The 15037-nt window shown below is 34.5% G+C and overlaps 2 protein-coding genes across 4 annotated transcripts; one reads left to right on the forward strand and one right to left on the reverse strand.

Moving 5' to 3' along the window:
- Window positions 1-434: 434 nt before the first annotated feature.
- On the reverse strand, window positions 435-12663 carry LOC123711212 (ATP-dependent DNA helicase DDX11). Of its 3 annotated transcripts, XM_045663692.1 has the most exons (15): window positions 12390-12663; window positions 11995-12302; window positions 11698-11818; window positions 11233-11552; window positions 10115-10281; window positions 9147-9387; window positions 7670-7937; window positions 5685-5995; window positions 4888-5064; window positions 4198-4386; window positions 3185-3373; window positions 2331-2437; window positions 1833-1993; window positions 794-894; window positions 435-576 (listed from the first exon to the last, which is right to left on the reverse strand). In XM_045663692.1, the coding sequence occupies exons 2-15, from the start codon at window positions 12112-12114 to the stop codon at window positions 493-495; spliced, it is 2556 nt and encodes an 851-aa protein (XP_045519648.1). In that variant the 5' UTR covers window positions 12115-12302; window positions 12390-12663; the 3' UTR covers window positions 435-492. The 3 variants fall into 3 exon arrangements, with proteins under 3 accessions (XP_045519648.1, XP_045519647.1, XP_045519649.1); XM_045663691.1 differs by lacking the exon at window positions 12390-12663 and having other exon boundaries at window positions 11995-12375; XM_045663693.1 differs by lacking the exon at window positions 12390-12663 and having other exon boundaries at window positions 436-576; window positions 11233-11324; window positions 11995-12375.
- Window positions 12664-12861: 198 nt separating this feature from the next.
- Window positions 12862-14455, forward strand: LOC123710846 (dynactin subunit 6). Its single transcript, XM_045663103.1, has 5 exons — window positions 12862-12963; window positions 12998-13011; window positions 13086-13256; window positions 13629-13801; window positions 14144-14455. Exons 2-5 carry the CDS (start codon window positions 13001-13003, stop codon window positions 14356-14358), a joined length of 570 nt encoding a protein of 189 aa, XP_045519059.1. The 5' UTR covers window positions 12862-12963; window positions 12998-13000; the 3' UTR covers window positions 14359-14455.
- The last annotated feature ends 582 nt before the right edge of the window (window positions 14456-15037 follow it).

The following is a 15037-nucleotide window of genomic DNA, read 5'->3' on the forward strand; positions in this document are numbered from 1 at the left end:
GCCCACTGAAGTATTTCCGAACCAATTCGACTTAGGGTCCTTCAAGAAAAGAGCGTACAAATTCTTAAAAGGCCGGCAACGCACTCGCGAGCCCTCTGGCATTGAGAGTGTCCATGGGCGGCGGTATCACTTAACATCAGGTGAGCCTCCTGCCCGTTTGCCCCCTATTTTATAAAAAAAAAGCAAAATATATCGCCGCTATGATGTTTTTAATTTTATTATATAATTCTTGAGTGTTAGTTCTAACGATTTATTTTATTTCAATTGTAAGGTCCAGCTTACTTACTGGTTCCAACCAGTTTGATTTTTGAACAAATTTTGGATCATTTTAAGTACTTATGGCGTATTTATGAACGAATGTATATCGACACATTTATTTTTTAAAAAAAACAAGACTGTGTCGTGTATAAAAATGTAATCAACAAAACAATTTTTATAAAAGTTTTTATTATCAATTAGTTGTGTTATTGTAAAAATTAAGTGCTTACAATGTTAGTGTTTATTTTTATGTTTGGCAAAAAATTTTGCTAAACTGCTGATAGTTTGTCCAAAACTGCAATTTGAGATTAATGTTTTCTGAAATAAAAATAATAAAAAAATCTTATATGACACGCATAGGCTTATAACGAAAAACAACGCCTTGTAACACCTTGTAACATCCAATAGCGACATAGCAATTCGATTCGAGGCAATTTATAAAAAAAATAAGTTTAAATTATTAAGTCGGTAGCAAACATGCCTAGATAAGATCATATTTCGATGGCAGGAAGCGATATTGTTTTATACAATGTACCTGTACAAACGATGGCAGTGCTGTGATAGTATGAGTCCTTGAATACCTCTCATCCACTAACAAAACTGTCGCATAGTCATTCGCGTGACGAACTGCCCGCCCTGTTTAACCATTTAAACAAATCAATTCCATGCTATCCAGTAGATGGCGATAATAGTTAAAAACAATGAATGTAAAACTTCTGTATAATATATTTTATAATAAACCATACAAAACAGATTATTACATATACATTTGTATTATTTTTAATTAAATACGTATATCAAAGCTTATCAAATTCATCGTCATTGGTCCTTCCAGCCGGATATATATGAAAAAATGTTTTATTAAGAAAAAATGTTTGAATCACTGGACTTAAATCTAACTCGGTTCATGAAAAACTAGCTACTTCAGTTATTATTCCTGCACTTTAATATTTTCGAGTAAATACATATTAAATAGAGGCCACCAGTGGGATATAATTTCTAAATATACTTCTATATATTGAAAATTTATTCTCATATTATTTAAATTTATTAATATGTCATTAAAACCCGTTAATCAAACTTAAACACAATGGGCATACAACGACAGTTCTGACGACACTCGAACGTTGATTGTGACTTGAGACATGTTTATAAATAAACCTCTATATTTTGTATATTATAACTTCCGTTCCACCTTGACGTCTGGAACTCCACGACAGAACACCAGCATGGCAACACCTGTCATACCACATTACGACTTAGGGGCCTTCAACAGAAGAGGCCGGTCACACACTTTCAAACCTCCCGTGTGTGTTGTGGGTATTCATGGGCGGCGGTAAGCACTTAGTTTAAGTTGCCCGCCGGCTCGTTTGCCCCCTGTCCCATAAAAAAGTAACGCGTAACAAGATAAAAATCCCTTCACTAACAATGGAAAAACCTAAAATATTGATAATAGCTAACTTCAGGGTGTCGGTTTTTTAGGACAGTGTGTGTGTCCATCGTAAAAATTTACTGTCATAATTTTTCTCTAACGCGCAAAAAGAACTGTAACTTCAAAAATGGGTGAAACTTACCTATACATTGATTGACAGCCTTCATACACAGATTTTCGTAATAAACAGCGCCAGCGCCAGCCGTGGCTCGGTTCAAAAACGCCATTTTCTCTTGTAGCTCTGGAGATTTAACGTTGGGATACGGCATACCAATCACTAGCACACAACGACCCAAGTCATCGCTAAATAAAACTCAAAATTTAATTAACCAAATATCCGTCATAACTTAACACACATACGTAAATACATGTTCAATTATCACATAGTAATTAATGTTAATTTAAGTCAACACTAAAAGAACAGAATATTTCAATATTACTGCCTTTAAATAAGTATCGATTTATATTTTGATAATTATTGTGAGAGACAACTGAACTGACTTGGAAAATATTTCAATGGTAAAACTAAATTAAATTCTAAATTTTGATTAACTAATTTTTTTTAATATTTATTATCAAATATATATCCTATTTACTGGTTTTAAGAAATAAGACTTATTATACACCATTTTAAAATTACCTAAAATTGAGTCCTTCGCTTAATTTGCCCCCAACGACACTTAACAATAATGCACCATTATGTTCCGAATGTTTCGCGTCCACCGCGGATGCGAACTTTTGAAGTACCTACAAAATTTTAAAGATGCCGTTATTTCTTACCGGGCACTTAATTTAAAGCATTCAACAAAAAATACTGTAGTCTCGCATAACCGTAATGTTAGGCGGACCATTATCTTCTGAGGACTAAACTTTTATGCATAGTTCGTTTACGAAAATTATACTTTTGATTCGGACTATGAGTCATTTGTCTATATAAAACGGTAATTTATGAATGAGGCGACCCAAATCATATGACGGTTGTTTTCGCAGAAAAAATATTTATAACAATAGCTGTTTGATTAATATAAGGGGTCTCATAACACTAGGGGTTCGAAATTTGACGCAAGAAGCACGAAATAGATTGCGATGGCGAAATATAATTGCGGAGTCCGAATCCCACAAGGGGTAATGGTAATGATGAGTAATAAGTGAATATTTTAATAGTTAATAGTTTTATATAAACATTTTACATATATTAATGCAGTGGGACATAAATTAAAAACCGTTAACAATTGGGCGTACAAAAACACCGTAAGGATACAATCCTATAACTCATTTATGTTTTAATTTTGACGTGACGTCTAATAAATCTATGAACGCCGGCTGCACGCACAGAATGCATGACCCAGTGTCCCGTTACGCTTATTGTCCCGTTACGCGTATTGTCCCGTTACGCTCATTGTACGCATGCACCGCATCTATCTCTCTTCCATTGGAAGATTAAGTATGCATGACTTTTACATGACTTACACGGTTTTAAATTAATCAACATACCTGATCGACATCAGATGCCGATTTGGGCTCTCGAAAAACGGCCTTCCTTTTAGATATGGCCTCAATAACATTTGTATTCTTCAAATGTTCATACACCTTGTTCTCGTACGAGTACGAGGGTAGAAAGCAAACTATACCACCGGGTACTATGCTACAGATATTTCTTAAGATACGGCCGACTTCATCCAGCTGAAAAATGGGAAAATCAGGACAATAAAACCACTTATAAGATATTAGTCAACCTTCTAGATATATGAGAATGAAATTCATATATAAGAAAAAAACAATCTCTTGGGAACAACACGCAAGAACATCGTCGAAATAACTAATATCACGAATTCAAGTATGACCAGTACCGTTCACGAGTACAACGCATGGTCAGCCATCGCCGCCCCCCCCCCTCCAAAAAACAACAACTAACCTTAAAATATAATAATTAAAATATATTATTAAAAAGAATCCCTTTACGACGTTCTGAAGATACTGGGAATATTGAGTAACTAGATTAATTCCTTGTCCGAGGTAGCTGCCAGCTCATTGGTCTCCTGTGATGTCGACTAACCTTTTTGCTATTACAAAAGCCTTATAGCGCTAGGACCCCACGGACCAAGGGTCTCAACACCAAATGGGACCAAATCATATTCGGAGCCTAGACCCCTGTATTTGCATGCTTCAGCTTTTTCAGCGGCTTCACAAACAGCTCTATAGTCGGTTCCGTGTAGATGGGAAGAGGCCAGCGTGTCAGGTTGATTCCCATACCAGCACCCAGTCCATCTTCCATGGAATCAAAAACCACTTTGTGTGTGAGAGCATGGTCACGTGCTCAGGCGTGATTTAATGTTATTCATACATTTGACAGTTGGTAGTGATTTAATGGATTTGTCACAGGCTATAGAGAACAACTTTAACAAATCTACTATCAATTATTAGCACTAAGTATTTACGTAAAAAATCTATTAAGTCGCGGCTAACTCTGATAATAGATTATAAAACACACAGTATTTAAGACTTACCAACGCCTTTGACATTCGGTTCTCATAAGAAAAGTTCAACAGGACGTTACCCGGTCCTCGTGACAAACAGATGCCCAAAACATTCTCCGATGGCACAACATGATCACACTTCACTATATTCACTACATCTGTGGTCAATAGCGACTTAAATTCGCTTAACGGTTCCATTGTCCCTCCTGCTACGACCACCTTAAAAATATGATTATTAAAAAAAAATTATTTGAAATATCTGTGGCAATACAATGTCTGGGTTGCCCTAAGAGGGATGTTTCTTAATAGCCAAGGTGATCAGCCTTCTGTGTCTGACACGACCTCGACGTCTGTCGTTCCACAACCAGCGTTTTAAGGCAGCTTTTTCACCATGTGGAACCAGCCAAAGTATTTCCGAACCAATTCGACTTATGGTCTTCCAATAAAAGAGCGTACCAATTATTAAAAGTTCGCCAATGCAGTCGTGAGCACTCTGGCAATGATAGTATCTATGGGCGGCAGTATCACTAACTATACTCTCGACTTTTACATATATATAATACATAGATTCACTTACAAATAAAATGTATGCACAGACTAAGATGTTCACTCGTATTAAAATTGAAAAATGTTTCCAAAAAGGATTCCAATCTCTGACATGTCAAAAAATGATAGCTGTCAGAATTCTGAACAATCACGTTTTCTTAGCTTTACACTTACCGATCTACACTGTTGTACAACATCTTTGAACCGTTCAGCGGGATTTAACAATATATACTTTAACTGGGCGTTTTCTCCGTACTGTACGAGCACGCGTCCGTTCTCACTGCGCTCACATAACATCTCTAGGAAATCCAGTAGAGCGTATAAACCACTACCCGCCGATATTTCCGGTACCTGGAATTATAGACAATAGAAAATTCTAACTGTTTCTGGGCATAGAATTGTTTAAAAATAGAAAATTCAAGCTGTTTCTGGGCGAAGAACTATTTAAAAATAGAAAATTTAAACTGTTTCTGGGCATAGAATTATTTAAAAATAGAAAATTCAAGCTGTTTCTGGGCGAAGAACTATTTAAAAATCGAAAATTTAAACTATTTCTGGGCATAGAATTGTTCAAAAATCGAAAATTTAAACTGTTTCCGGGCATAGAATTATTTAAAAATAGAAAATTCAAACTGTTTCTGGGCATAGAATTGTTCAAAAATCGAAAATTTAAACTGTTTCTGGGCATAGAATTATTTAAAAATAGAAAATTCAAACTGTTTCTGGGCATAGAATTGTTCAAAAATCGAAAATTTAAACTGTTTTTTGGGCATAGAATTATTTAAAAATAGAAAATTCAAGCTGTTTCTGGGCGTAGAATTGTTCAAAAATCGAAAATTTAAACTATTTCTGCGCATATAATTATTTAAAAATCGAAACTTCAAATTCTTTCTGGGACCTAAAAATATATTTTTTCTTTTAATTCTTGCTTTAAAACAAAACGTGGGACTAAAGATAGTATATATTTATACTTGATTAATTCCGCTGGGCACTGGCTTCAATTCCTCCTTTCCTTCCTTTTCCTCAACTCTATCCTCTTTCTTCTTCGACATATTACTCAGAAAATCCTTAAACGACTTTTTCCTGTCGACCGTATTCTCTTTCTCTTCCAGCTCTTGCTGACTGTACCTCATCGAGAACCCATGCAACTTCGGCGCTAAACGTGCTTTCCTACAAAACTCTACTAAAGGGCGGAGATTCAAATGATCAATTTCCGTTTTAATAACGAAATCTTCGAGAGTATATATTTTTGCTTCTTGCGTTTTATCTTGTTTTAAATCACCTGGAATTTTTTAAAGAATTTTTAATGTCTCTTGTTGATGTTGAGTTCTTTATGTGTATGTTCTGTGACTTATCCTCCCGTATAGCCAACAGATATAGAGGCATGATTCACCCAAACCCTCAATTACGCGGAATCACAGACTTAGGTGAAGTAAGTTCGAGTAGAAATTCGGGTTTAATTACGTCCTACTTTCAATCTGATCTCAGACGCCTAGATTTAATAAACGTAAGTGTAGATAATAGGACGTATTTTACTTCAATATTTAAAGCCAATACAGACGGAATAAATAAATAAGGATGTGTCACCCTTATCCTTCTTAAATAAAACATCATTCAATCAATACATCATAGAAATACACAGTTTAAATATAAAAATAACTTTATCCATATAGGCAAACAAGTACACTTAGGAACTTCATAAATTAAATTAAAGTTACTTTACATTTACTACCAAGTCCGCAAACCAGGGCGTAGAGCGGGAAAGAAGAACTGGAAAGAATCTCTCCGCCTCTCTTTTTAATCGCTAATAATAAGTTTTGAGACATACGAAGTGTTTGGACTGGAGCAAATCAATCCCAAGGATTAGGATTATTTAAATATTCGTCAAATTTATTCAGTAATTATCCTCTAATTTCGCTTGGGAGTTTGTTGTAATAATGACTATAATTTCAATATAAAGAGTGGTTTATCTTCTGGAGCCCGGTTGATCGTGCGCTTAAATTAGTTCTGTTTCGAGTATTATATTTTTGACATTTGTTTTAAAATCGTTTATATTTTATGGGACATACAACAAGGCTTCAAGAATATATTAACCAGATAATGCCATAATATTTAATTCCTTTAATTCGTACCCAAGGTTTCCCCAATAGAGTCCCCCTTGAAACACAAAAAATACCCCGAACAGCTCGCTTCTGCAGCACAGAATCCGTAAATTATCTCACAAATTAGAAAAAAAAATCATTAAAGTCTCGTGCTAATTTGAAGAAATGCGTACTATGCAGAAAGGCCTGAAGAAACCTGAGGTTCATATTTCAGATAACTTATGGCTTCACGAATATAAGTACAATCAAGACAATGATATACTTCACTTGGAGTACAACGCAATTGTGTGGGCCCTAGATGAAGCCTAAATACATGTCATGTTAGAGCGAGTACAAAATAAATTCAACCGTTTCCTCTACAAGAGACTGTATGAAGTGTATCCTTTGTATCCGCTTATGTACTCGATCCTATTTCTTCTGGGTGGGTTATGACCAGCTTCGCCTCAGAATAGAGGTTACTATATCAGTGTACCTATTTAGGATATTTACGGGTCGGGTGAGGATATAACAGAGGGACTGGGACGACGGCTTCCAAGCAAGAATCTGCGGCGAAAGGTCTAGAGGAGGAGGAGGAAAAATCTGACTAGCGAGACGCTTCTCACGCGAGCGATACATGCAATTTAGAAGAGTACTATCGAGGTAGACCTATTCGTTTGTACTCTGGCTGAGTTCACAAGAGCTGCTTTGTTATATTATTACTTGTAAGATAGATATATAACGTTTCTATAAATTGTATTTTAGTAATATCAATGTAGGTATTATTGTGTAGTTCTATCGTATTAGTAATAGCTGTAAAAATAGAATTATAATGCGGTTTATAGGTAAATAAATTTGTAATGTTTTAAATCACTCACCCACTAATTTCCCGACGACGAATCCAATCTGATTCAGCTGTAAAAGATTTCGACTGCTCAATTTCGCCCTATACCTATTTATATAGAACTTCAAGTACAATTTTACAGCCGTCAACTGTTTCATATTGACAGGCGCCGAGTGAGCATTTTCCAACGCAGCTGTAAGCCCGTGGGCCTCGTCCAATATGAGAATATTATTTTCGAGTTTGAGACTAATGCCATTACGCGCTCCACTGCTTACTATACCAGCGTGGCTTATTAGAACTACCTGTAAGGTAGGTTCACCGATCAATAGTACGAATTATAAAGAAGTTATTCAGAGGTTCAATCGCTGTATTATGACAGAATAAAAAAAAATTGCGTCACGTATGCTTAGCATTCTATAATTTACACCATTGATATAATCGACACCGCTGCAATACATGTGAATTAAAAATAAAATGTAATTTTTTTCCGGGGCAAGAGGTTCAATCTGATGTTAAGTGATACCGCCCATGGACAGTCACGTAGGTTGAAGGCTTGCAAATTCGTTGTCAGCCTTAAGAATTGGTACGCTATTTTCTAGAAGGATTATTGAAAGATAATGTATTAAATATGGCTTCAAAAACCGTTATGTAGTCAAATAACTTGCAAATCATTCATTTATTTTCTTACTAGTGGAATAGCTAGATGACGAATCATAGTTGTAAATATAACTAACCCTTAAATAATATATATAACCCTTTTTTGGAGGTTATTTCTTTTATCTAAATTATTTTTCAACTGACTAATAATCAATACGTAATGCGCTACAGCGACTTTTACGACGCGCTCTTAGTTTAAGCGAGTTTATGAAATTATAAATGTATAATTAACGAATAACGAATTGTGTAGCTTCTAGCCATTAATAAATAATCTAAAATAGTTTTTTAAAACAGGCTATTCTCTCAATTATTCTACTAATAGCCTATCAGGCATGTGACCAGGCAGACCTGTGGCCTAGAAGCTAGGCTGTAGAAGAGTGTCAAATCAATTCCAAAAAAGGGTATTTATTTGCTTAAACTAATCTGGTCTCTGGCGTCTCCCACCGGGTCCGGAAATATCCTTACGATATTTATCAGTCGGACTTGGGCAACGAGACCCGCGTCACCTCTTGTGCTATTAATCTTACAGACATGGACATCATCTCGAGCAACACTATACACACCTCATGCCAGTCTCGAGCTCCAAACCGCACTGAAATATTTCCGAACCAATTCGACTTAGTCCTTCAAGAGCGTACAAATTCTTAAAAGGCCGGCAACGCACTCGCGAGCCCTCTGGTATTGAAAGTGTCCATGGGCGGCGGTATCACTTAACATCAGGTGAGCCTTATGCAGGTCTGCCGCCTATTTTTTTAAAAAAAACCTGGCTCTTGACAGTCGACAAGAAAATAAACCATGCGGGCCTTCAGTTTGAATCTGTGGTAGTAGTCACAGCTCTCCATTATATAACTTACCTCGGCATCATCCAAGGCCATTCTAGAAGCATAATACGGGCAGGCCTTCAAAATCTTCGCACATTTAACTAAATCCTCCATATCCATCACATCGACGAGCAATCGTTCCTTCAGTTTTGTTATATTACCTTGATTATAGTACGGACAACTTGTGCACGATGTTGTCTTTGTTTTTTTCGTTGCCCTACCATCTATATCTGTCGATGTTGGTTTAGATTTAGACTTCTGAAGGTCTAGACATCTGGAATATTTAGAACGGCCACATGTTAACATAACATAGTAATTACGAACATTTTTTTGTGGCCGTTTCGTTTATTACCGGTCTATATGTAGACAGGTGTATTAAGATCCTTACACAACACCTGGAGTCAGCCAAGTTCGACTTCCGGCAAATTTATTTCGCTCTAGTACAATACCTACTAGACACATTTCTGTAGCTGGTTCATGTCTCAGTATTTGGAATATTAAGACTGTACACATAATTTATACCAGGTTCGTTACCTCGCAACATTATTCCGATCTGGTAAAATATTGGCCTAGTGGCTTCAGCGTGCGACTCTCATCCCTGATGTTGTAGGTTCGTCTGATCCGTGCACCAATGAACTCTAAAGATACCATCGTGAGGAAGCCGGCTTGTCTTAGACCCAAAAAGTCGACGACATGTGTCAGGCACAGGAGACTGATCACCTACTTGCCTATAAGATTGACAAATTATCATGAAACAGATACAGTAATCTGAGGCGCAGAACTAACAAGGTTGTAGCGCCACTGATTTATTTACATATTTACTTTTTATACATATATATATTTACACACATTTATTTGACACATTGCTTCTCTTCTTAGGTCCAAAAATGTGACAACTACCTAAGATCCCGGATCAGAAGATAACCTTTACTGGCCAAGGTTTGAACCTAGGACCCCAGTGTTGAGAATATTATGCTTGGTTAGTATAACTATACACTTACCTCTCATTAATGAGATTAACATGCTTCAACTTATTAACAGCTGAATTGATACAGTAATGCTGTCTGGATGCTAAGGTAACAACTCGGATATTATTATTAAAATTGGTTCTCTTTATTTCACCCACAAACTGTGATAACTGGCTGTGTGTTCTACTACTTATGTATATCTGGATATAAGCAAATTCATAAATTATTAATAAATTTAATAGTAAAGACCACCAAACTAAACAAACAAAAACAATGGTATTATACTTAAACTATGGTAACATACTTGATAAAAAATATGTTCATTATGGAATATAAGATAGAGGTATCACTTATTCCATTTGAATCGGTAGGCATCCCTACTCATCGTCAAAGAAGACAGAGGGTGCAGGCCGAGAGAAAATGCTGGCATAAAAAACTATCAATACTCTTTTAAAGTAGCAAATTGTCATACAAAATGACAATGGCAAACAACACTTATTTTAAAACAAATATCGCAAATAACTAATCATTGAACACAAAACATTCATGGTGGCTCAGGTATAAAAGGCTGATCACTACTATTAAGAAAAGGGAATCATAAATTTTAAGACGATACATATTATCTACTAGCACTGTCTTGAAGATCACCTGCCCTAATTCAGTTTTAGATGTAAATGATTGTCTAAATGACACTCATATACAACTTATTAATTAAGTATATACAAATTAATGTATTGTCAATTGAAGTATCTGCTGATAAATAGATTAATCCAATATTTTGATAAGTATTCAGTCCAAAGTAAACCAAATTGAAATCTACAAACTCTTTGGCTCTAAAATAAATATCTGATAATTATTACACAAAGGTTGATAGGAAATATTGCCTTTAACTGCAAAATCACCTAGACACAAAGATGTCATTACAATTCACAAATCAAAGCAAGTATGAAATACTTGATTATAGTGCCAAAATTTTGTGAACAAAATATGGAATTGTTTGCCATATTTAATTGTCAGAAAATTATTAAGCCCAATAAAATGGCTTCCATACACAATGGCTAAATTTAAAAGTAATTAACTATAGTCCTCTCATCTGTGTGCTCTATCAACTTTCATTAGAACAAATAATAAAATAAAGAAACATTACAAACCTTAGTTATAGGATCACTCTCCTCAACCAGTTCCTGAAACTCTAAATCATCGTCATCTTTTGCCTCCATTTCATCAATCATAAGATCATCTTCTAAATCAAAATCATTTTTATCATTAGACTTATCACTCTCATCTATAAGGTTTTTCTTAAAGTAGTGATCAATTTTATTTAAATTGGCTTTTGATGCTGCTACTCTTTTTTGAAGTTCATTGAAATATTGTTCTCTTTGTTGGAATTTATCAAGTTTTAATTGTAAGCTGGCAAGGGCTTGATTGTTTTTTATTTTTGTGTACTCTTCTTCAAGCCAATCATCTGCATCTATATAATAAAAATGTATACTCAACTTCATGATGTTAATAGTTATATTCCAAATTATACAAACACCCCTGTCATTACAAAATATTTTAATTTAATTCAATAATACAATTTATATAGTCAACATAATATAAAAAATAAAGGTTACCTGGAATAATAGAGTTCGCTTCTTTAAAATCTGATATCTGTTTTCTAATATCTTCTATAATAGCTTTGTTGTTATCTTTAAGCCATTGTAATGCTCCGCAGCAAATACTTAAGGATTTTCCCTGTAATTAATATTTTCTATAGGCACCTACCCACATGAAAAAATAATTAGTGTAATTAATATTTTCTATAGGCACATACCAAATTAATAAATAGTTAGAGAATATTAAGTAGCAAATATGAAAAACCTACGAAACAGAAAACATATTTTGGTACAATATCTAAAATAAATACTTACTGTACCAGTAGGACTCTCGAAAATACCAAGCTTTCGGTCGTCTATTGTTTTATAAAGTTCGCTCATGAACTTTTTCTGTATATCATATGGTGTGAAAGGAAAAGAAAATTGCGGTTCCATTTTAAGGTTTTCTTCTAAGTAAGATTGGTTTAACAATTAAATTAATCAAAATAAAATCTGTCTTGACTTCAAACCTAAATTGGCAATATATCACATCAGATTATCACATCACATCATAAATAGATTTATTTACTTTTTATTTTATAGTGGATTTAGGCGAGTTTCAAGTAGGAACTCGGCTCTCGGACCTATAAGAAAATCAAAATCTGTTTTTTTTTAAAGATTTATGGTCTGATTTTTTAAAATTATTTAAATGATAACTGGTAACGTCCTACCATCGAGTATCGAGAATAACTACATGTCCATGATCCACTTGTCAAATTTTTATTTTTTACTTAGACTTTGACTTTGCTCCATACTTGGTCCCATCTTATTCCTCGTCTATATTTCTATGACATACCATTTCTTGTAAAAGAGCTTCACGAGAGAGTACTGTTTGCTGATGATACTTCGCTTTTAATTAAAGTGAATGACAACGAATATTGTATAGCATAAATTTAAAACTCACTCATCAGTCGAAGGTTGCAAACATGTCCACCATGAAGAAATAATATATCCAGAGGCAACGATCTAACTACTGGTAATTTACGACATATTATTAAAAAAAACTTTTGAAATAGCATGTCGAAAAGACAGCTTTTCGAAAGAAATAATTGTTAATGTTATATTGTATATACTGTGGAATTTGCATGAGCTCAGCTGTCACAGTCAAAGTTTCTTACACGATTGTCGAATAGTGTTCTGTGACACTGATTGTGCAGTCACTGATGTCATGAGTAATGATCAATTAAATATTATAAACAATCAAACTTAATCAAAATAAACCATATTTTAACAATATAAATTTACATCGCTCATCTCTAGGTGCATAAAATTTAAACACATCATGTCTCATAAGTAAGGATTTCATTAAAAAAATATTTTTATGCAGTTATATGAAGGTAATTTTTGTCGTTACTTTTACATTTTAGTATAAAAATTCTACCAGGAGCAACAGTTTGTGAAGACTGTACCTTAGAAGGTGATATAACAATCGGTGGAGGCACTGTGATACACCCAAGAGTGACTATTATTGCAGAAGGAGGACCTATAATTATTGCTGAGTACTGTATTATAGAGGAATACTCCACTATAATACACAAGTAAGTACCACAAAAAGTTTAGACTTTAGAACTACATCAACAGAAAGATATCAACATATAATTACTCCGTAGAATTACATTATTCATATAAATAAACTTGGGTACAGGTGTACACCTCATTTTTATCCTGTAAATTTGTTTGTATATTTGTACTCTATACAATATTGTGCCTCTATATGCTCTTGGATAAAAATACCTTTTCTCATATAGGTAAACGAGTCCACATATGAATGTCAATACAAAATATGTTAACTTGATTCTATATTTACATTTACAACCAATTCGCAAGTCAAGGGCAAGAAGAACTAGCAAGAAACTCTTCGCCTCCCTTTAGAGGTTTATGTTTGTACAAATATTGTTCTGTTTTTTTAGAAAGTCAGATAAACAAGAGAGTCCTCCCAAAGCATTATTCATTGGTGCTCATAATGTATTTGAAGTTGGCTGCAGGTTAGAGTCAATTTTTGGCCACATTGGAGAAAACAATATTTTTGAATGTCGGTCCTTTGTTGGGGTTGATGTCAGAATTGGCAGTGGGTGTGTTGTTGGTATGTTCATAATAATCTATATAAAAAACCTTATTTTAAAAGGAAAACTAATGAAATATAAATATTTATATTATATAATGATTTTTGGTCATTGATATTGGAGAAATACATAGTAGTAATGCAGTTGTAGTATTTAAGTCTTCCCATATATCTAATAGATAAACAGCATCTATCTTGTCTTAATGTGTATGTCAACAGTCAAGTTCTTTGCAAGAACTTGACTATTTGTCTCTAAATTTTTGGCTTTAAAAATAAAACAGTTGCAAGGCTTTTTTCTCTTTCAGATTATTGCTATCTCTCTGAAAGTATTATGAACAGATGCTGATATGATTTAATTTACAGGTGCAGCATGTTGTTTGACAGCACAACAAGTATTAGTTGACAACACAGTAATATGGGGCTCTGAACATCACATTAGAGAAGCATTAGAAAAACAACCATCTCAACTCCTACAGCTTGATTTTCTTAGCAAAGTGATGCCAAACTACCACAGACTACGAAAACCAAATGTTCATAAACGACAACCATCCAGACAGTCTACAGAGCCTGCAAAATAAGTCTCGATGTAAATTATTTATTCATCTATTTAAAAAGGTTGCATACATATTTGAAAAATGAAATATTAACACTGCTTAAAATATAAATTATTCTCTATATATTTATTTTATTTCTCTCAATCCCAATCACATTGTGTGTTTCATATAGAGATTTTTTATACAGAACTGGCCAGACATTTAACCGCAATACCACCTGGTTTTAAGTGAGATGTGGTCTATTGGAGGGCACGCCTGTTCAGGAGATCCTGCCTTAAACTTCCGCTTGAAGGAACCAATGTCATACGGTCTAAAATGATGATGATATTTAAGTCATTAATATGAGCTTACCAAACTTAAATAAATATTGTATCGCAAATCGTGGGTACAATAATTCAAGGTGTTTTAAATGTAGTGTGTGTTACTAACTTCGGGGGCCTCAACGGCGGCAAATACATTTAATTCTATTCAAGGCTGTGAACTTTTGCCGTACTCGCTTCTACAATAATTGTCATGTGCTTATTTTTACAATCCAACAATTTCGTTTCGTTTTGAGCACAAAGCATCCAACCATCAGTAGGACTGACATGTATAAGTTGATATAGGAAGAGCGAAGAGGAAAATACTTTTTCTGCAATTTCGCTGTTTTCACTCACACAAAGTGTGAGTTAAGAGCGCAGAGTTGGATTACTGGTTGGGAACT

Source organism: Pieris brassicae, chromosome 6, assembly GCF_905147105.1.
Source record: "Pieris brassicae chromosome 6, ilPieBrab1.1, whole genome shotgun sequence".
Classification (NCBI taxonomy): domain Eukaryota; kingdom Metazoa; phylum Arthropoda; class Insecta; order Lepidoptera; family Pieridae; genus Pieris; species Pieris brassicae.